At 36.0% G+C, this 23,697-nt stretch overlaps 1 protein-coding gene across 2 annotated transcripts in view; it reads left to right on the forward strand.

The window, feature by feature from the left end:
- Positions 1–23,697, forward strand: part of MCU (mitochondrial calcium uniporter) — a 192,404-nt gene that overhangs the window by 118,733 nt on the left and 49,974 nt on the right. For both annotated transcript variants that reach the window (XM_003815978.4, XM_034930779.3), the window contains exon 2: positions 20,377–20,446. In XM_003815978.4, the coding sequence (XP_003816026.1) occupies positions 20,377–20,446 (70 nt within the window). The remainder of the gene's footprint in view (positions 1–20,376; positions 20,447–23,697) is intronic.

Consider the following 23,697-nt stretch of genomic DNA (forward strand, 5'->3'; position numbering starts at 1 on the left):
ATCTAACCTTCTGAAATTGGAGGAGATACTTGAATCCAAGTGGCAGGGGATGGAAAAGTAAAGGCAGTTACACACATGTCAACAAATGAGGGTCAAATCAAATGGAAGAATGCAACAAGGGACTTTAGTAATGGTCAGGTGAAACTGGTAATCCTAATCCTGGTAAACTGGTAAAAACCTAATTTGTAAGCATGCCATGGAAGTCTTTTATAGTATGGCATTCTGCAACTGCCTTTAATCCAAGTGGTACAACTGATTTGGCATGGCTGCTGGAACGGATCTCCAAACAAATGTTGTTCCTGGCACAGGCTTCTTCTGAGCAATTCTTTCACACTGCTGACATTGGAGTTTTTTGTTTTTTTTTAAATATATCTTTCATTCCCTGGTGCATTAAAACCTATCAAGCCTATAATTTTTTGCTTTAAAGATTAGCTCTTCTTACAATGTAATGTGTGAGGAAGAGACTTCAATTAAAAGTAGCAGAATAAAGGAATTTTTACTCTTCCTTTCTTTTTTGAAACTCACTAAAAAGAAGACAGGAAAATAGAAAAGAAGTCCATTATTAGTGAAACTAGACACAAAGCTCAGCCCCGGAATACAAACAATGAAGCATAACTTGCCAAATACATACTATGAAATCTAGACCACATATAGGAGGTTGCTGAACCTCTTCTGGGAATTCCAAGCAATGCACTGATTTCTCTAAAAGGAAGGGTTATATTATCTTAAGGGTCTAACCAGTGAACCTTTATTGTAGTGTTCTGACATTTAGTTTTTTATAGACTCAAATTATAGATATGATCTGTTACAAAAAAATAAGAATCTGTCCAACACAAGTGTTAAGAAATAATAAGGCAATAGGAGGAGATGAAAAACCAGTGGGAAAATCTTACGAAAGAAATATAAAAGAAAAATAAAAGCATTAGAGAAGTGAAAAACACATCAGAAATAACAACAAAGAGTAAATGTAATCAGAGACATGGCTAAGAGGCTTGAGGAAATTATATAAATTTAAGAAAATACAGATATAAAAATTATAGAGAAAATGATAAGGGGAAACAAAAGACATCTATGCATGGCATCAGCAAACTTGTAAAGGGCCAAAAGTAAATACTTCAGGCTTTGCAGCCATATAGTTTCTGTTACAGGCATTCAGCTCTGCCTCTTATAGTACAGGAGCAGCCATACACACTATATATGGCTGTGTTGTAGTAAAACTTTATTTACAAAAACAGATAGTGGACTGGATTTTGCCTGATCTTGGTTGCTGAACTTCGTTGTTGAGAAAAATAACAAATGGAACTGAAGTAATATTTAGAGCTATAATAGGAGAAAAATTTTTCTGAAATAATTAAAACCTTGAATCAAAGATGACTACCCTGTGGCCCAGGAATAATTGATATAGAACAATTGATATCAAGGCATATTTTGGTGAAAATATAGAACTTAAATGGATAAAGAATTTGGTGGACATGTAGGTAGTGGGATGGGGGACAGAACTTGGGCTTACCTTAGCTTTCTCTTTAGCAAGAAACAATGTTAGAAAACAATAGAGGAATGTTGACCACGTCTGGAGGTTAACCCAGGATTTTTTAACCAGCAAAATACTTTAAGCATAAATATTAATACACGGATGTGCTCTAGCATGGGAAAGCTCAACAAATCTAATACCCATGAGATCTTTTTCAGACAGATTACATCGTGATAAAAACCTACCTAATCGAAAGATTAATCAAAGAATTCAGAAATAAACTGATAAAAAATAGTGTGATAAGAATTAAATTCATTTCATTACAGAGCTAATATGCCTCAGTGGAAATTATACTTTCAGAATAGATTATCACTTTATAATCTTGATATTATAAAAATAAATAACAAATCAGGTGGGGAAGGGAGGTGTAAATGTTATTCCTTCATAGCAAGAAGGATCACTTGAGGCCATAAGTTCAAGATCAGCCTGGCCAACATGGTGAAACCCCATCTCTATTAAAAATACAAAAATATATGGTGGCGGGTGCCTGTAATCCCAGCTACTTAGGTGGTGAGGCACGAGAATCACTTGAAATCGGGGGGCGGAGGTTGCAGTAAGCCAAGATCATGCCGCTGCACTCCAGCCTGGGCGACAGAGTGAGACTCCATCTCAAAAAAATAATAAACTCTAGAGGGATCTTTTAGGAACTGGTATGCCATATGATTCAACACTCATTAACAAGTCTAGTTTTACATCAGATTTTTTTTCTTCAGCTATTTCAGTGAAAACTTTAAAATATTTTTTAAATAATACGTAGGAATGGGCAAAACATAAAGATGAGATTTATTCAGTTGTACAATAGAAGTTTTAGTAATCATTTAAGTAAAAGGAAATTTCCTCTGGCTTCCTGAACTTCAGTAATTGAAAGCTGTTCCTTTACAGCCAATTGGTGTGTGCTTTTAAATAGCCAACAACAGTGATTAAGACTAAGACATCAGCAGGGCACAGTGGCTCACACATAATCCCAGCACTCAGGAGGCCGAAGCAGGGGGATCTCTTGAGCTCAGAAATTTGAGAACAGCATTGACAACATAGCAATACTTAATTTCTATTTAAAAAATTAAAAATTTAGCTGGGGTAGTGGCAAGCACCACCAGCTACTTCAGATGCTGAGGCAGTGGATCGCTTGAGTGCAGGAGGCACAGGCTGCAGTGAGCTGCACTCCAGCCTGAGTGACACAGGAGACGTTATCTCAGAACAAAACAAACAAAAACTAGCACATAATCTGGTGAGGTTACAGACCTTCATTACAAAAGAATCTTCTGGACAGCCAGGCAAACAAACAAGTTCATATAAGTGTGATGAGGAATGGTAACATACTGTCATTATTTAAATAGTTGCATTTAACAACTTAATTGACTAATAAAAAGTGTTCTACAGCAAACTTAACTACTAATGTATTTCTATTTATTTACTAGTGATTTATAATTACGTATTGGGCTAGTTTCCTGCATATTCCTCCCCTGACACCTTAAAATTCATGTAATCCAGAAGCATTCAGGAGAATCATTTTTGGTTGGCAGTTTCCCTTCCACCTTCTGTTACTTGGTCCAGAATTTCTGTGGCATCAAATGTAAGACCTCTATATTGTAAAGCAAATACCCTATATCTATGTATATTTCAAGTGGAGTAATTTCAAGCTTCCGCCTTGGAGAAGAGAGTAAACTCTCCTCAGATATGTTTGTTTTTTACCCTTCTACCTGGCACCATTGACACAATACAGTAATAGGAACCTTTAATCAGTTCCATTTCATCACATGTCATTTCCTTGCAGAGTGCCAATTTTACTTTATTTTCTTTTATTGACCTTACCTCCTTCTTAATAGTAGCCTGAGGTAGGCTAGTTTGCTATACTGTATAAGAAAACCTGATATTATTTTGAATAAACATGTGAATCTGTTCTTTAGACTTTGCTTGCCGTGACCACTGTCCTTGGGCATTAGAATTTTATTGTCTTTAAGATGACAGTTATTAAGTGGTTACTATAAATGAGCATTAATTAATGCACTACTCCTGTTTTTAAAGGGCTTACAGTCCAGTTCAACAGTTTTTGTTTTATTGTTGTTGTTGTTTTTAAGAGATGGAGTCTGTTGCCCAGGCTGGACTCAAACTCTTAGGCTCAAGCAATTCTCCTACCTCAGCCTCCTGAGTAGGTGGGACTAGAGGAGTATGCTGTCACACCCAGTTTAGTTCAACAAGTATTTTAAATGTTATTAAAACTGTGTCTTATTTTGTATTAGTAAAGTAGTAAATAGACAATACTAAAGCCTTTAATGGAGTTCAGTGACCCAGGGAGCACTAAGATTTTTGTCCCAATGGAAATTAACATTTATTGAGTGGCTTTGCATGTACTAAGTACTTTAACAAAATCCAATCAAGTACTAACTCTAACCTCTAAATGTGAAAAATATTTGGACTTGCACTGTTCTTTTAGAATTTTGTAAAATGGAAAATAGCTGCTTGAAAATAAGCAAAATTGACAATGTTAAATTTCCCACTTGTAAAAGAATTAGCTGTTAGGAAAGTCATAGAGTATAAAACTTAAAAGGCTTAAACAGTTGATAATTAAGCAACTCTTCTGGCTATATTAGATTGAAAAATTTGATTTAAAATGAAAAGTTCCTCTCTAACCTAGGTCACCTGTGACTTTTCAGATTTTCATGTGCTTCAAAGCTAGGATTAGTGAGCAGAGAGAGGCTAAGTGTGAGCAAACCATGATTGCTTTGTTGTGGTTAATAATTTTCACAGTGTTTTGCTAACTCACATTATGAAAATAAAGCAGAAAGTACTGTTCTAAGAAGCCACCGACGTTCTTTGACCTTCTTGACTTCTATGATTTCTATTTTGGAAACTTGAAGTCTTTTACCATACCCTGATTGTAGAACTGACCAGTTTTTATTTATTGCCATTGTTACTGAAGATCAATTAGTGAATTGTTTAGTAGCATTGAATCTAAAGAGCTTGTGTTGTGGAGACATAAAAATAGTACTGACTCGACCAGGTGTGGTGGTTCACGCCTATAATCCCAACACTTTGGGAGGCCGAGGTGGGTGGATCACCTGAGGTCAGGAGTTCGAGACCAGCCTGGCCAACGTGGTGAAAACCCTGTCTCTACTAAAAATACAAAAATTAGCCGGGCGTGGTGGTGCACACGTGTAATCCCCGGCTACTTGGGATGCTGAGGCAGGAGAATTGTGTGAACCTGGGAGGCAGAGGTTGCAGTGAGCCAAGATTGCACCATTGCACTGCAGCCTGGGCAACAAGAGCAAACCTCTGTCTCAAAAAAAAAAAAAAATACTACTGACTCAACATTGTCTTATCAATGCTGTTAAATGATATTAAACATATTGGCAAATACAAGTTACTTCTAACTCTTAATGCTCTTAATCCTCCTTTTTTAGAAACATTAATTCAGTATATAAACAGATGCCAGTTTTTACTCTGTTGTATCTCTGTTATGTTTTCTTCTGATGGGCAAGACAGAACAATAGATAAGATATTTTGTGGGATGACATTTGAAATTTTCAAGGGAGAAGTCCATGAAGAATGGTGTCTAGAAATTTACCAACATCTCTAAAAATCAATAGGAGAGAGGGATTTAGTTCAATTTTCCTTATTTTGACAAATCAAGTGAGCCAGGCAACCTTATGACTTGCAGGCCATACAAGTTTGCTACTTTGAGGAAGTAGCTTTTGTGGCAAGTCTGACATTTTTGTGAGAAGGCAGGTAGAAGAGAAAGAAGAGGGGCGAGAACAGATAGCTACACACATACAATCAAGACACAACTTGTTAGCCCTTTCATTAATTGTTGCTACTTCTGTTTCCCACCATTCCCTCTACCCCAACATGCTAAATACTCATCCATAAGTTTGTTTGTTTATTTGTTTATTTTTTATCAGTAAGTTTGGATAGCAGCATTCTTATTAAATATAAAGCAAGGGGAAAGTTTTTACATTCAAGGAGCTTACAATATTCTAAGTATATTTATCACTTTCAGTTTCCTAGGCTGTAATAACTCATCAACCTTAGCATTTTTGGATTTTTAATAAATACCCTTATTTTTTATTTTGAAAATTTTCAAATCTATGTAGAAGTGAAAGAATAATGCAGTAGACATTGAAATTACCTTTACCTAGATTCAGTAGTTGTTAACATTTTTCCAGTCTTTTTTTTTTTTTTTTTTTTTGCACTGAGCCATTTGAGCCATCATTGACACTTCATTCATAAAAAGTTCATAATGTGCCTCCTATGGACATTCTTCTACATAATAATACAATTTTTATACTCAATAAATTTATCTTAGTTGATAGTATTATATAGTTAAATTATAGTCTATTGAAAAATGTAGTGAGATACTTGTTAACTCAAGGAAAATTGTATTTTTTTCTGCCTGCCTCAATGGAAAATACATTTTACCCATTGAAGAAAAGTCTGAGGGGAAAGCGTGTACTTTTTATTCTGTGAACATGAGTGGTATATGTCTGTTATAGGGCAGGAAGAAATAATCATGCTAGAAGTAAGGATCCTGCATCAATGGGAATGTGTCACAAAATATCCATTTACATTTCTGCCTCAAAGAATATTTCATTTGTGCTGTGCATGTGAATATATTTACATGCCTTGTGTTTTTGTCATTGTCGTTTGCAAACATTTCTAGATAGTTTTGTCAGTAAGAAATAAGGTAGTATGTGCCAGGTACCATAGGAACTATTTATTAGATTTGATTCTTAATAATTTTTCTCATTCTCCTATTCTCATACTCATGAACTTCCCAGCTTAATTGTTGGAAGGAAATAGATAGTTTTGATATTTCTCAGTTTTACTTTTGACCTCATGCTCATAGTTGCTGTAGGGTAAACATTTAGGTGATTATTTGTCAAAATTGCTCTGACTTTGCTTTGAAAGAGAAACACAGGTGCCTTTCTGGACTTCTTCATCAGTTTGATTAGTTTTTTTTTTTTTTTTCCGAAACGGAGTCTCACTTGTTGCTCAGGCTGGAGTGCAATCGTGCGATCTTGGCTCACTGCAACCTCCACCTCCCAAGTTAAAGCGATTCTCCTGCCTCAGTCTCTCGAGTAGCTGGGATTACAGGTGCCCGCCACAACGCCCAGCTAATTTTTTGTATTTTTAGTAGGGACGGGGTTTGGCCAGGCTGGCCAGGCTAGTCTCGAACTCCTGACCTCAGGTTATCCACCCACCTCAGCTTCCCAAAGTGCTGGAATTACAGGCGTGAGCCACCACGCCCGGCCTGGTTAGTATTTTTTAGTGGGATAACAAAATGAAGTTAACAGTACTTTTGGTCAGTAGTTGTTCCCTACTACTTTCCATACGTGTTCCGTTTCTGTTGTTGGGTTTTTTTTTTCCCCAAGTGGTGACATGGTACTAGACTCCAGAGAATAATCTGCCCTTTAACAGCTCAGTATTGAGACCAGAACTTGAATGTTGTACATACAATTCTATTCCTAGATTCAGTGCCCATTCTGCTAACTGAAATGGATTTTTCCTTTATTTCTAAAGCATTGTCCCATTTTTTGTTAACTTTGTAACTTCTTTGTGATCATTACTTCTGTCTAAGAGAAGTGATGGGTTCCTATATTGTAGGAAACAAACTAGAACGGGAACAAAGATCCATGACAAAAGTCAAATAGGTTGGTAAGACTTTTTTTTTTTTTTTTTTTTTAACTAAAACTTTTGGTCTTCAAGGCCTGCATGAAGTACGAGGATCAACATTTTCTTAATGGAATGCACCCTTCATATAAAATGTAATTAAGTAATCAGCAAATTTTAAATTTCATCTGGTGTTTAAATATTATGATTTATTTGTGAGAAAGTTTTTGAATAATGTGTATTCCTTCTAGAAAACTGGTTTAAAAACCAATTGGTTTATGTAAGTCTGGAGAATGAAAATGACCCATTCCAATCTTTCTTTCCAGTCTCAATAAGATTGATATGCATGCCTGAGTTCTTAATATGAAATTGATCTCCTCATCAAAAGGAAACAAACAAGCTTGCTTTTCTGCTTGACTTTTACTCCTCAATGTTTAGGGTGGCAGCATATTATATTTAGAAAGTTCCTCACAACAATTTCTTGAAAATCTTAACTTTACAAGGATAGAATATCTCTCTAGGCTGTGAGGAAACAAAGTTAAGCCCTTTGTCATACACACAAAAATGTCAACTTCAACTCAGCTGGTATTAAAAGCCCATGGCAACATCAAATCCAACAAAAGGTATTACAGGGTTCTTGCTTTTTTCAAGTGCACATGGAACATTTTCCAACTGACCACAGTTAGGCCATAAAGCAAGTCCTAATACATTTCAAGGGATTTAAATCATACAGAGTATGTTCTCTAACCACAGTGGAATTAAGATAGAAATTACATTTTCACTGGAAAATCTTCTGGTATTTGAAATGTGCATCAAAGAAGAAATAACGGCTGGACGTGGTGGCTCACGCCTGTAATCCCAGCACTTTGGGAGGCCGAGGTGGGCAGATCATCTGAGGTCAGGAGTTCAAGACCAGCCTGGCCAACATGGTGAAACTCCATGTCTACTAAAAATACAAAAATTAACCGGGCGTGGTGACAGACACCAATCCCAGCTACTAGGAGGCTGAGGCAGGAGAATTGCTTGAACCTGGGAGGTGGAGGTTACAGTGAGCCGAGATCGCACCACTGCACTCCAGCATGGGCAACAGAACGAGACTCCTCTAAATAAATGAATAAGGAAATAACAACCAAGACTACAGATCAAGAAAAAGTAGTCATAGTTTACCAATACCAGGAACAACAAAAAAAGGCAATGCCACCACACATTCTATGGCCATTAAAAAGTTATGAGGGTATTCTGAACAACTTTATGTCAACACATTTAAAATTTCACACAAAATGGACAAATTCCTAGAGTAACATGACTTACCAAAAACCAACACTAAACTTGATAATAAAAAGACAACCCAGTGTAAAAATGGGCAAAGGTTCTGAATAGGCATTTTTCCAGTGAAGATATAAAGGTGGTCAGTAAGCATATGAAAAGATGCTCAACATCATTACTTATAAGAGAAATGGAAATCAAAGCCACGATGAGATACCATTTAACATCCACTAAGATAGGTATAATCAAAAAGACAGATAGGACTGGGTGAAGTGGCTCCCACCTGTAATCCCAGCACTTTGAGAGGCCAAGGCCAGAGGATTGCTTAGAGCCCAGGAGGTCAAAGCTGCAGTGAGTCTTGACTGTGCCACCATACTCAGCCTGGGCAACACAGTGAGACCCTGTCTCAAAAAAAAAAAAAAAAAGACAGTATCAAGTGTTGGTAAGGATATAGAGAGAGAAATTGGAACCCTCACTGTAAATGTAAATGTAATGTAAAATGTTGCAGCCACTTTATATAAATACTCGTATGGCGATTCCTCACAATGTTATCAGAGTTCCCATGGGACCCCACAATTCTACTCCTAGATAGCTATCCAAGAAGAAGGAAAATATATGTTCACACAAAAACTTGTACATAAATGTCTATAGCAGCATTATTCATAATAGCTAAAAAGTGGAAACAACCCAAATGGTCATTGACTGATGAGTGGATAAACAAAATGTCATATATCCATACAATGGAATATTATTTGGCAATAAAAAGGAATTAAGTACCAATATGTGCTACAACATAGATAAGCCTTGAAAACATCATGCTAAGTGAAAGAAGGCAGTCACAAAAAGACCACAAATTGGGCCCCGTGCATGCTTAGAAAATACAGAAGATGGTAGTGATGTTAGTAATGGAGTTCTTTCTTTATATGCAAATAAGCATCTGCTGGTCTCTCAACTGTGTAAAGTTGTGACTTAGAATTGCTTGCTAAGAGACTGGTCCCCATGTGATCCCTAAACAGACAGGAGAGGTCAGCTGGAGTCATAGACAGAGTGGGCTGAGGACCATTCTGGGTTGAGTGTTTTCAGTTTTGAATTATATGTGAAAATCATCTTAACTCTCTTATTTGATCTTCCCTTTTATACTGCACTAAGACCTTTAATGACTATTATTCTTTGGTATTAATCTTAATGTGTTCATTATGTGAAGTTACACCTTGGCATGGCTTTGTTAAGGGTATTTTTAAAAATCAAGCAAATAAAAATAAATCCCCTTAGCTAAAGGTAGAGAAAGAGAATAGAGGCTATGAAAATTGGTGCATTTGTATGAAGCCAAAGAGTTAAAGACAAGTAAGACTTAGGGCCAGCACAGTGGCTCACGGCTGTAATCCCAGCACTTTGGGAGGCCGAGTTGGGAGGATTGCTTGAGGTCAGGAGTTCAAGACCAGCCCTGGCAACATAGCCAAACCTCATCTCCACAAAAATTAAAAAACTTAGCCAAGCATGGTGGCATATCCCAGCTACTCAGGCTGAGGCAGGAGGATCACTTGAGCCCAGGAGGTCAAGGATGCAATGAGCTAGGATCATACTGCTGCACTCCAGCCTTGATGGCAGAGTGAGACCCTGTCCTCCCTTAGTCACCCCAAAAAGGGCTTTATGAATGCTCTAAAATCTCCAATTAATGGAATGTGATTTGTTGTTCTTACGGTATTCCTACTGGATACAATCTGGAAGGAATGAAGGAATCTTACTAGTCAGCTGGTACATGATTTCTTTCTTTCTTTTTTTTTTTTTTTTTTGAGATGGAATTTCATTCTCGTTGCCCAGGCTGGAGTGCAGTGGCTTGATCTCAGCTCACTGCAACCTCCACCTCCCAGGTTCAAGCGATTCTCTTGCCTCAGCCTCCCGAGTAGCTGGGATTACAGGTGTCTGCCACCACGCCTGGCTAATTTTTTGTATTTTTTGTATTTTTTTTTGTGTGTGTGTGGAGATGGGTTTCACCATGTTGGTCAGGCTGGTCTTGAACTCCTGACCTCAGGAAATCCGCCTGCCTCAGCCTCCCAAAGTGCTGGGATTACAGGCGTGAGGCACCGCGCCCGGCCCATGATGTCTATTTTTCCAGTTTTGAGGTTTCTAACTAAGTAAGACAATTATGTTAGAAATGTAGGTAGCATGTTTATTTTATTTGTAATTAGGTAAAATAACTTAGAGTAAATGGAAAAAGAATTCGAAAACAAAACCAGCTACTTTGCCATAGCTTTCTCTTTTTGTATTTTTTTCTTTTCATGGTGTGAGTTTCACACTCAAACAACACATGGGAGGGTAGAGAGTGATTTTTATAGCAGCTGTTGTATCCCTCTCATTGCAGGGGAATAAGAAAGTTCTATAGTTATTTATATTTGTGAGTGGTAACTGCATTCTTTTTATTATTAACTGAAGCTAGAGCAAAAATGAAAATCACACAAAGCATACTTCTTGATTTGAAATTGTTTACTTCATTAATGCAAAGAAGATTTGGGATGACTTCTCACCAGCATTTCTTTCCCCCTTTTTATTTTAGGCTTACCTGAGAAAAAAGTTAAGTCTGTAAGTCAAGGTCAAAATAAAGTAGCAACATGGGAGTGTACATTACTGAAATTTTTTCTGTACTGATCCTTTTTTATTCTATCCTAGCTTTTCTGATGCCTTTTAAAGGTTACAGAAAATTAAATAAATCTGTTATATTTCACCTTAAAAAAGAGAAGAATACAACAGGGCACAATTGGGTCAGTAGATATTTATAATTCTTTTTCTCCCTTAATTTTTTATTTTGAAAAAGTTCAAACTACAGAAAAATTGCAGAAAGACTACAAAGTACAGTCTTATACCCATTACCTAGATTCACCAGTTACTCATCTTTTGCCACATTTGCTTTATTTCTCTCTGCCTATGTACATACACATGTGTGTATGCATACATAAGCATATTATTTATTGTTTCCTGATCTGACAGTGTCAGGCATCTTAATCTTTCACCTCTAAACATTTCAGCCATGTTTTTTCTAAGAACAATAACATCCTCTTGCTCTTGTACAAAATATAAAATTTGTTTTTAATTTTTCCAGAATCCTATTACCTGTGTTTTATCAGTATTCAAGAACAAAGGAAGCAGAGAGAGAAATTAATAGCAACCACCCACTTCCTAAGTTATTCACCACCCTGCATCTTCCAGAAGCCAAGTGGGAAAACAAAGAGGTTGATTTTTCAAACCAAATAAATACAAAGTAATTGATAGACAAGGCCCCATAGCATTAAGTAGGCCCAATTTCTTACTCTATCACGTATGGTTGAACTGTTTCTCTAAACTACTTTGTAGTGTGTGTCTTGTGTGTCAGGAAATAATGTATCTGTATTTATTTTCATGAATTAATAGACTTTCAGAGTTGGAAGGGCCTTACAATGTGTGTTGTGTAACCCGTGCATTTTACAGATGAGAACTAAGATTCAAGGTCATGCAACTAGAGATGAGACTAGAATCTAGCCTTTGAAACTCAACGCATTGGTTTCTGCTATGTCATGTTTCCTCCCTATGAGCCCTAGTTGCTTATGCTGGGGTCTCGTTGAATAATGGTGAAGGGTCTGACAATACTGTTCCTAGCTAACTAATGCATCCCTTTGAACTTATTTGCATGAACTATGGTAGTGCTTCTCAAACTTTAATGTGCATGTGAATTTCCTGGTGACCTTGTTAAAATGCAGATTCTGATTCAGTAAGTCAGAGGTGGGGTTAGAGGTTAGAATCGACATTCTAACAAGCTCCCAGGTGATGCTGATGCCCCAGATCCATGGACTACATTTCGAGTAGCCATTTTCTAGAACAAACACAGATTTCTCAGGCCCTAGGCATCATCAAAGTAGAAAAAAACACTTAAAAATATAAGCTACTTCAGTTCTATAAGGAATAGACACAAATGTAACTAACACCTGTTTATCCATCACCAAACCAAAATAAAATATTTTTAAAAGTGCTTTGTATTTTCCTAACTTTTATGGCACTTTAAGAAGGAAGTTTTATCTCAATATGTTATTATAGATGCAACTGTTTCCCCAATATTGTTATGTCAGCAAATGCATTGAGATTCCACAGGCTTTAATGGCACTGTGTAAGGAAATATGAATTCAGGTGATGAAAAGAACCATTGCCAAACTGAACTGTCTATCAAAAAGGGCAGCCAAATGAAGTTCTATTTTTACTCTCAATAAAATTCTTTAAGCCAACTACATTTATTCATTTGACAGATACAGTACAGTGGTTCCCCCTCACCTGCTGTTTCACTTTTTGTGGTTTTCATTACCCACAGTCAGCTGCAGTCTGAAAATATTAAATGAAAAATGCTAGAAATAATTAAGTTTTAAATGGTGCACTGTCCTGAGTAGTATGGTGAGATCTCACACCATCCTACACTCTCCCACTCTGTCCCACCCAAGACGTAAATCATCCCACGTACAGTACAATAAGATATTTTAAGAGACCACATTTGTGTAACTTTTATTACACTATATTGTTGTAATTATTCTATTTTATTATTGTTAATCTCTTACTGTGCCTAATTTATAAATTAAACTTTATCCATAGGTATGTGTTTATATGAAAAAACATAGTTTGGTACTGTCAGTGGCTTCAGGCATCCATTGAGAGTCTTAGAACATATCCCTCACAGATAACGGGGGAATAGTTAGAGTTTCTGTTCCCATGGAGTTTACATTCTGACTTTATTCCCTTACATCTAAATCTGTATGCTGCTTTGAATTGCATAAATGATTGTTAAAAGGTACAAATGCTAGGTTTTATGTGACAATGAGTCCTTTAAGTAAAGATCTTTGCATTTGGGTTTTTAGTTTTTGAAAAGTAATAATGAACAATACATTCAGTGACCATCTCAATACAACACAGAATGCATTTGTACCTACATCAGTCAAAAATAAGCAGCCCTTTAATATATATGGAGAAATTTGTATTCTGTATCAAAAAATGCTTATGGAAATCATAATTACTTTTATTTATCAGAGTAGCTTAGCAGTAAAACAACAAATCTTCCAATGTTCTTTACGTTGGTATCTAAAGAGATACTTTTTTAAAACCTTATATTTCTACCTTTAACATCATAAGATGTTTATTTTGCATATTATCTCTGTTTCGAGATAGATGTGGTTTTTGAAATGTATTATAGTAATTAAATTTTTTATGTTGAGTCAATCTCTTATGGATATTGAAGTTTTGAGTTTATATTTCTGTAGAATATTAGTCATTCAAGTGTTATCATGTTTATATTGTCACTTTCCTTAAGTGAAATCAGCCTTGTGAAATAGTTTTATTGTTATCATTGTTGCATTATTTTTAATTTAACAGATGAAGAAACAGAGACTTAGAAGTGGAAATTCAAGGTAGTGAGTTGTGGAAGTGGGCCCAAGTCTTCCCACTCCAGTGTTTTCCCCCACTATCCAATGTCCAGGGTTTAAAGCCACAGACCTTATTTAGTATATTGGTAGATTAGAAGTAGTAAATGTTGCTGATATGATGCTTCAACAACTTTACTGTATCAGGGATATAGAAAAAAACTGATCCCAAGTTGTGGAAGCTGTTATAGGTGTGTCTTGCATTAGACCAACTGAAATAGTTTACACTGCTAATTGGAGTATCCGTATAAGCACTGAATTTTGGAGACAGGTTTGGCAAAGTTGCTGAAACATGGGTACTCTGGTCTTAGAAAAGAAATTTTTGGAACATTATTGAAAGGGGTTCATTTTTTATAAGCATTCCATGTTGTGCTAAGGGAAATGTAACAGGGAAATACAAGTGGTCATATCCAAACTTAAGGCAGAGTGAGGCTATTTATAATAAGATTTTAGCCATGGACAAATATATAGATACAGTATTCCATCTAAAGCTGTTTGATGTAGTTAATATAGTTTAGTTTGAGGTAGCTAATAGGTGTTTGTTTCTTAATGAAATTAGATCCCAAGATTTTCTTAAAGGGAACTAGGTTAATAAGGAAATAACTTTCCCTCTCTTTCTCTCTCTCTCTCCCCCTGCCACTCCCTCCCTTCCTCCCCATCAGCATTCCCCTTCCTTTAGCCTGATGTCTAACTGGCTGTGAATATTTGGGGGCTATTGACAGGTTATTTAGATTTGACAATCCTCCCAAGTTTCTGGAAGGAGTATACTGTTGAGTTTGCTCTTTTGAACTATGAAAGATGAATTAGGTATAGTTGAATAATTTATTATCATAGTAAGGAATTTAAAAGTAAATTTTGACTTGAATTTAATAATTTTCTGAGGACATAAAATATCTTTTATCATTCTAAAGTTTAATTTTTATTGGCTTAAATCTTATGTTTTGGAGAAATAAAGTTACAGTGTTTTGTAGCCTGACTCTAAATTGATAACACTAGGGATTAAGATCAAAGGTAAATGATTATAATACTGTGGCAGACGTTATACTTTCTTTTAGTTCCAAGTCCCTGATTTTCCTTAAAGTTCTCAAGTTACTTATTAAAGATATGGACTGGTACCAAAAGAATAAACTTGCTGTTTCTTTTCAAGGAACTATGGGAGCACCAAATCAGCTTATTCATTTGGCACCAATATTTCTAGGGAGGCCGGGCACCTTGGCTAATGCCTGTGATCCCAGCACTTTGGGAGGCCAGGGTGTGCAGATCACTTGAGTTCAGGAGTTCGAGACCAGCCTGGCCAACATGGTGAAACCCTGTCTCTACTAAAAAATACAAAAATTAGCCGGGCATGGTTGGTGCTCGCCTGTAGTCCCAGCTACTCGGGAGGCTGAGGCAGGAGAATTGCTTGAACCCAGGAGGCAGAGATTGCAGTGAGCCAAGATTGTGCTACTGCACTCCAGCCTGGGCAACAGAGAGAGACACTGTCTCAAAAAAAAAAAAAAAAAAAAAAAAAATTCCTAGAGATTTTCCCTTTCTCTGATAATTTTTGAAATACTTTCTAAATAATTAACTTTAATCTTTGTATCTGCCAAGATTTAACTTAATTAACTTTACTTAACTTTAATCTTGGTATCTGCCTATGAAATTTAAATATATAAATATCACATATCATTTGCCTGAATGTTTTTGCTGACTTTTCTTTCTTTTTTAACTTCTTGATATATTTTTCAAACTTTCAGCCTCAGTCAAATATTTATTAAAAGCTTCCAAGGAAAGTAAAGGGTAAAAAAAAAAAAACCTAAACAGTAAAGGAAAAAAACTTTTACAAACTTACTATTTTCTTGTGACATGTTAAAAATACAAAATTTAAACCATGAAATATTTTCAATTTAGGGGAATTATGGAAGAGTTTAGAATAGCAATGGTTCTTTGATCTTGAGCTCTTATAATTGCTTCCTTGGTTTTTTTTTGTTTGTTTTTTGTTTGTTGTTGCCATATTTTAAGGAAAAAAGGCAAGAGCAAAATAATTTTTGTTTTTGTTGTCTTTAGTAGATTCTAAGCTTCTGGAAAGTTTAAAGAAATAAAAGGACTTACATGTGTGTTTGTAAATACTTAATATGTAGTATTTTATAATTGCCAGTGTCATTATAGAAGTAGGCAGGAAGGACTTTGAGAAAGTGTGTTGTCCCAAAACTACAGAAACTGTTCTATAAGCAAGGATCAACAAACATTTTCTTAAAGGGCCAGATGGTAAATATTTGATACTTTGTGGGCCATGTGGTTTCTGTTGCAGCTACTCAACTCTTGCAGCTATATACCAACCACTCAGTTTTGCTGTTGTGATGTGAAAGTAGTTGAGTGGGGTATAGAGAGTAAGTAAATGAATGAGCTTTGTTATGTTCTAATAAAATTTATTTACAAAAACAGGCAGCCAGCCTGCCAACCCATGTTCTATATCATCTAACAAATATTACTCATAACCAGCCATGTATTAATGTGGTTCACTGCCCCACAAAAACATCTTTTATTATTGTCAAGGATAATTTATGAAATCATAGAGGACAGAGGATTTCTGTTGTAAAACGGCCCAGTGTATGTATATTGAAGTGATATGATGGTTGGGATTTCCTTTTAAGAGATACGGAAGGGAAAAAACTGGGTGGCTGTAGATGAACTGAATTTGATAAAATGTTGATAAATATAGAAGCAGATGATAGGTTCATGAGATTTCTTCACACTGTGCTTCCTACTGTATGTGTCTGAAGATGTCAGTATTTAAAAGTTACTACATAAACAAATAATGGCCCAGTAAAGGCAGCAGTTTCTCCCTTCTCTTCTCACATCTTAGTATAGGAAGGAGAATAAGATAAAAATACAGACCCCATCTTCAGCACAACTAGGGAGATCTCTGCAATTCCAAAACACTAATTATATAAAGGAAGGTTGCCAGATCCAGTGAAGGTCAAGTAGAGGTGTGTGGGGAAACCCTGAGGAATGACACCTATGGTCGCAGATCCCCAACAAAGCCAGCCAAACACAGTTCTCCAAAGGAAGCTGCCGACCTCAGACTTCTCCAAAGCAGCATTCAACACTGATTCTTTCCCTTCCAAATCCTCAAGGAAAGATTAATTTAGAAATTAACATGCCAAGCTGCAGGAAATTTAGCTCTCATGAGTCCTACTTCTACAGGAAGAAGTGCAGCCAACCAAGAAATGAAAGGAGAAACTACAGCTAAAGTATTGGCAGTGAACATAGAGTCCATTGATCTATAGCATTAAGACTAAAACAAATATGGAAATTCGATTTACAGAGAAGAATATGAATCGTTAAAACCTTGACAGTGCAGTAATGAAAGTCGGAAAGATGAGGAAATAAATGATGTTGTCATGTTTTATAACAACCTGTCAAAAGATGTCATTTGAAATCAATAAATCTAGTAAAATCTTAAGATTGGGGTGGAGGGGAGTCTGTAGTTGATACATAGATACGTAGGTTAGAGCGAAAGGTAAATGCTAAGAGAAATAATCTAATAAACGAAACCGAATGGTAGAGGGAAAGAAAAAAGAAACATAGCTGTATTAATCATTGCTGACGATAGAGATAGGATTTTTATATGTTACAGTATATTTTATATAAAATTATAGTTATAAACTATAAAATATAGGGTTGGTTTTTGTTTTGTTTTGTTTTTTGCCTAACATGTATTTGATGAGGACTTGTTATTTGTCAAGCACTGTCAGTGACCAAAACAGATGAAAATTTTTGCTTCGTGGGTTGGAGGAGACAAAAATAAGTAAATAATTTGTTAAGAGGTGTTAAATGTATGGGGGGAAAATACAGCATAAAAGGATTCGGAGTACCCATTGATGAGATTGCTTTTTTTGAAGTGGATGAGTAGAGCAAATATTTGAAGGAACTGAGGGAGCCACGTAGTTATCTAGAGAAACAGTATTCTAAGCAAAGGTAATCACTATTGCAAAGGCCCTGAAGCAAAAATGTAGCTGAGTTCAAGAAACAGGGAAGAGTCTAAAGGGGTAAAGCACAGTAATGTAGGAGGGAGAGTGGTAAGCGATGAAGTCAGAGATAATGGGATATCAGAGAATATTAGACTTTCAAAGGCCGTTAAAAGAACTTTGACTTTTACTCTGAAGTAACTACTAGAACAAAAAAGTAAGCCTTTCTTAAGGAATATATATATAACTAAAACAAAGCAAGCACAAATCTTTGAGTAATTTTATTTTAATGTTTTTTAAGAGATGAGGTCTCACTCTGTTGCCCAGGCTGGAGTGCAACGGCACGATCATAGATCACTGCAGCCTCTTCTAACTCCTGGACTCAAGCAGTCCTCTCACTCAGCCTCCCAAAGTGCTGTGATTACCGGCGTGAACTACCATGCCTAGTCACTAGTAAAGTATTTTTACTTTAGAAAGCATAGCATAAAATTTCGTAACTGATAAGAGATTACGTATGTATGTTATATTAATTAAAGTATGTAGGCTAATTCTCCTATTAAAACATTCCCAGATCAGATTACTAAGAAAATGAAAGCAAAGAAACTCAGAAAGGATAACAAAATTAAAGAACACACAAAGATATAACAGGCATATGCAAACTCAAACATGCAGGGATTGTGTTCCTAATATTGGACAAGACTTAGTCCAAAAACCATTACACGAGGAAAAAAGAGCCTACAGGATCTGCATGAAAACAACTTTAAAGTGCTTCTCAGAAATACAAACAGAGACTTAAATGGAAAGACTTAACAAGATTCTTTGGAAAAAATCAAAATCCTTTTTTAACCCATGAAGTTAATATCTCAAAACAAAACATAGCTAATATTTATTGAGAATTTACTCTATGCCAGGCATGTTCTAAGGACTTTACATGTATTACTCATTTAGTCCTCACAACTACTTTATATGGGTGATGTTAGTATCACTTTTTGCCCATTTTTCAGTGAAGAAACCAAGGCACAAAGAAGGTAATAACTTGCCCAAGAGTTGCAGTTAAAGTTACTGAACACACAAAATGAACTCAGGCAAGATTATTTCAGATTCTGTGCTTTTAACCACTACATGATACTGTTTTTTGAAACCAATAGCTGTGTGTATGTGTGTGTGTGTGTGTGTGTGTGTGTGTGTGTGTGTGTGTGTCTAGATAAACTGACTCTGAAGTTCATGTGGAGAAACAAATAAACAAGAATAGCTGGGAGATGTCTTAAAGAAAAGTAATAAGGGAAAACTAGCCCTACCAGATACTGAAATAAGACTAGAATGTTAAAACAATGTGGCTACTAGAGCATGAACAGAATAGAATTTCAGAAATAGATCCAAATTCATGTAATTATTTGGAAAATTATAAAGATAGCATTTCAAATAAGAAAGGAAAAGATGTATTATTCACTGTATGGGACAGCTATGTTGTCATTAGAGGGAAATTAGTTAGATTTCTACTTACTAACTTTGACTAGAAGTAATTCCTAATGAATCAAAGATTTAAAACGAAACTAGCTGTGAGCCAAGTCTCAAGTAATTTTTAAATTATTTATTTAAATTGTTTATAAATGTCAGTCTTACATTTCTGCATGCTCTTTTAAGTTGAAACGAGATGGAAATTAATGATAGTCATACAAAGTCCATCAGCACAAAGAAAAATCATTTAGGACTCTGTGACAATGCACACCTTAATACAGCTTAGTAGATGCTAAATGATTTTTCTTTGTGCTGATGGAATGGAATATGTCAGGCCTGAAGCTGGTATATTGGATTTTGTTCAGTTAATGCCTGCCCTTCCTCTTCCTTTGATACTTTTTGGGGTTGGGAAAGTAAAAGATACAAAGGAATAAATTAAGCATTTGGCAAGTGAGAAATGTATTCAGTATTCATTCTGAAACATGGTTTAGTTATGAGAACCTGAGTCCCAGATCCACATCCACAGTGATTGCTCTTCGAGGAAGTAGTAGAGGTGGATGTGAGTGTGAGTGATTTTTTCTAACACTCTGAAGCGGTCGTGATTAAGGACTCAACTAGTGAGGTTGCCTCTCCAGGTTTTTTAAAAAGGAGAGTGAACATAAAGACCAGATGCCTACTCAATAATAGTAAATTCTTGATACAGCTACTTAATAACTCTCATACCTGGTAAGAGATAGGAAGGAGACGCAGATCTGAAAGGTAACCGGAGGAAGAAAAAGCCAGAAAGTTTACTTGAGGCCTGATAGCACCTAGAATCAATATTAAATGTTTTTAAAAGTACATAAAACATGATCTGTATAATTCTAATTTTGTTTAATGTAACATGTATACTTGTGTTTGTATATGTAAATGTGTTTGCATAAATCTTGAAAACATACCAAAATGTTCACCACTATTATTTCAGGATGATAGGAGTTTGAAAGACTTTTATTTTCTTTTATCTGTATTTTTAAAGTTTTCTACAAAGCATGCATATTACTTAAGTAATCATATTTATATATTTATTATATACACACACGTAAGTATATGTTTGTTGTTCCATTCTGACAGTAGATGTGTCTTTTGTGTTTTCTAGGTACACCAGAGGATCGCTTCCTGGCAGAATTTGGGAGCTGTTTATTGCAGTACTGTTGTGCCCTCTGATGGTGAGTTTCAGCAAATCCACCTTTTATGTCTAATATTATTTCCTTCTTAGCTCAGTGTTTCCTATTCTCTGACACAAAAATTTATAAACCATACTCTTTCACTTAAGGTGGGCTTAGGGGTCAGAGAGAGAAAGGAGGAGAAGGAAAATAAAATTTGGATGAGAATCTAGTGAGTTTAGAGAAGAAACCAAGAAGAAACACTAAGTTCCATTAAGACTTTATAGGTTAAATGATCATTTATCTTTTATTTTTGAGATGGAGCCTTGGTCTGTCGCCCAGGTGGAGTGCAGTGGCGCGATCTCAGCTTAGTGCAGCCTCTGCCTCCTGGATTCAAGCAATTCTCCTGCCTCAGCCTCCCAAGCAGCTGGGACCAGGCGAGCACCACCATGCCCAACTAATTTTTGTATTTTTTGTAGAGACAGGGTTTCACCATGTTGGCCAGACTAGTCTCGAACCCACGTGATCCGCCCACCTCGGCCTCCCAAAGTGCTGGGATTATAGGCATGAGCCACTGTGCCCGGCCTCATTTATCTGTTAAAACTAGGGACATAGTTAATGTGAAGATCACAGAAGCACCATCTTTGGTGTTTTCTAACCATTGGGTCTTCACATTATGGATAATGATCAAACACTCCAGCCTCTTGTTGTATCAGAGCCTAGACAGAAGGAACTCAAAGTCTGAGACCTCCTGCTCTTGCTTATCTTTTTCCCTACTTAGGCATAGGACTGCAATACTCTTCTTTGATGTGGGAAGGGATAAACAGATGCTTGGAGACCAATGCAATCCTTCATAAATGTCTATGATGCTATAAACTGGCGACAGGATCCAAACCTTTGTTGTTTTTATGGTAGTGGAGGGAGATGTGTTTACAACTCTTATTGTCATTTCTCTTACCCGGTATTGTGCATTTACAGTTTAGGTTGCTTAGTTTAGGGGTTGACTGTTAGATATGTTTCCTCTGTGTAAAGTTTAGTTTGATAGAGCTCTGATTTCAACCTTAGAAACATTAATTCGTAAGCATAACAACCACTGAAAGAGCATCCTGCAAATTTACAAGGGTGCCTAAAACTAAAGAAGCCCAGAAAATGAATCATGAGAACACTAGAATCCCCAACATTTAGTCAGTATAATATTTGCAGTGTTATCAGAATCACCTCCCAAAGCTGTTACGTGAATTTATAGACAGTGTGCTCATATTTGCCAAATCTTCTAAATTTGGAAGAAAAATCCATTGTGATTACTCATTTGTAATATGGAAAGGTTAAAAAGGGGAAAATAGACCAAAATCAAAATAAGGAAAATATTAGCTGGCTCTCTGTTTCCAGTCTCTTAAAGACAAAAAACTAAAAATTAGTACCAATTAATGTATAAGTTAAAAAGCAGCACTTAGCACTGTGTTGTGGCCAGAAAGGTAGCTGTGTTGCCCCCAGTCAAGAGTCAGTATGTACCCAGATAACAGTACTTTCTACGTGGCCAAGAGCCAGAGGACCATAATGCCACCTGGCTATGCTACATATTCCTTTCCCTCCTTAAGCTCCTTCAATGCAGTGGGTGGGTATCTCTCTTCCTCTTGACACTGCTTGGTCCATTAAATAGCCAAATGGTGACTGTCCACATCTGTGCCAGCACCACTCCCAGGTTCTGACTTATTCCATTACCACTGCAGGGTGCCATCATTAGATAGTTTGAATAAAAAGAATTTCACTGTTAAAAAAAAAAAAAGTTTACATTGCTGAATCCACTCAGTTTTGCTGAACTATTTCATTCAAAAATTTCTAGTATTTATGATATTGTTTGAAATTGTCATATATTCAATATCCACATATATCAATATATATTCATAAAGAATATCAACCAAGTCACATGTTATACTACAGCTGGAAGGTCAAGTCCCATTGGTGGTTATGATATTTAGTGGCAATTAACTTGAACTAATGAATTCATATTGGAATTGATACTAATTTTGCTACTTATTACCATTACTATTATCCTGTTATATATATCTATATATAGGCTGTGTTATGTATACCTATATTCTATCCATATGGAGATATTTCAGTAATTTAACAATGGTACAGTTATGTATACCTATATTCTATCCATATGGAGATATTTCAGTAATTTAACAATGGTACAGTTAGGCCAGATGTTATCAGAGGACATAAATGCTGATAGGTTGCCATTATGAGGGTTTGAAGGCAATATTATTTTTACAAAAGCTAAAAAGATACCAACTTAAGAAAAAAAAGAGTGTCTCCCCAAATTCCTACCAACACTATCCTTCTTAAGAAAACTAATTCATATTAGTTATCAAGAAATAAAAGCACAAAATTATTTGATTTAATGTAGCTTGATGTCCTTATTATATATCTTTCTAATTTTGTACTTCTAAGTTAATTTCACCTTAGGTCAGTATAGCATGTGAGAAAACTGCTTAATCCACAGCTACTCCAATAAGTAGAGTTTGGTCACCAGTAACAGAAATTTCTACCATCACTCCCTGCTCTTTGTTGTGACTGTTGGTCATCTTCAGTATTAAATGAGGGCTTGACCCTCAGTTTTTAGAAGTATAAGGTCTAAAATATCATATCCTATAATTATGGTATTATATGCTTAGTAAATATACCTATATATACTGCTTTTCAGTAATTGCTTGTTAATTATGTTAGTTGAGGAATCTGGTTATGACGGTAACAGCTGATAATAAAATATGTAGATTATCTTAAATGCTTACCTCTCTAACAAAGCAATCTAACAGGTTCTAGATTTTTTTTTTTTTGGTATCGTAAATACTTATGAGAATCTATTGAAAGCTCTAGACCCTTTCTCTAGAAGAATTTATATAAACATAGGAAATTTTGCATACAATTTTATAGTGATACAGATTCCCCTAGACCAAACCATGGAACAAACACATACTCATACTCACACCCATGTTTGCTTTCATGAGAGGCAATCTGCTTAAAGGTTTAGAGTGTAAGCTTTGGAGACAAGCAGACCTAGGTTTATATCCCAGTTCTACCACTTAACCTCCTTATAACCGCCGGTAAGTAATAAGTCAAAGCCTGTTTCCTCATTCGTGAAATGTAGATAGTAATAGTTAACACCTCCAACAGAAAAATGTAGAAACAGTACTTATTCTGTAAGGAGTGGTTGTGGTAGTGCTAAAGACCTCAAATCTAAAACACGTGGCCTTAGACTTCTCATTTTAATTTCTCTGTGCCCCAGATCCTCAACTGTAAAATGACTG

This window comes from Pan paniscus, chromosome 8 (assembly GCF_029289425.2).
Source record: "Pan paniscus chromosome 8, NHGRI_mPanPan1-v2.0_pri, whole genome shotgun sequence".
Classification (NCBI taxonomy): domain Eukaryota; kingdom Metazoa; phylum Chordata; class Mammalia; order Primates; family Hominidae; genus Pan; species Pan paniscus.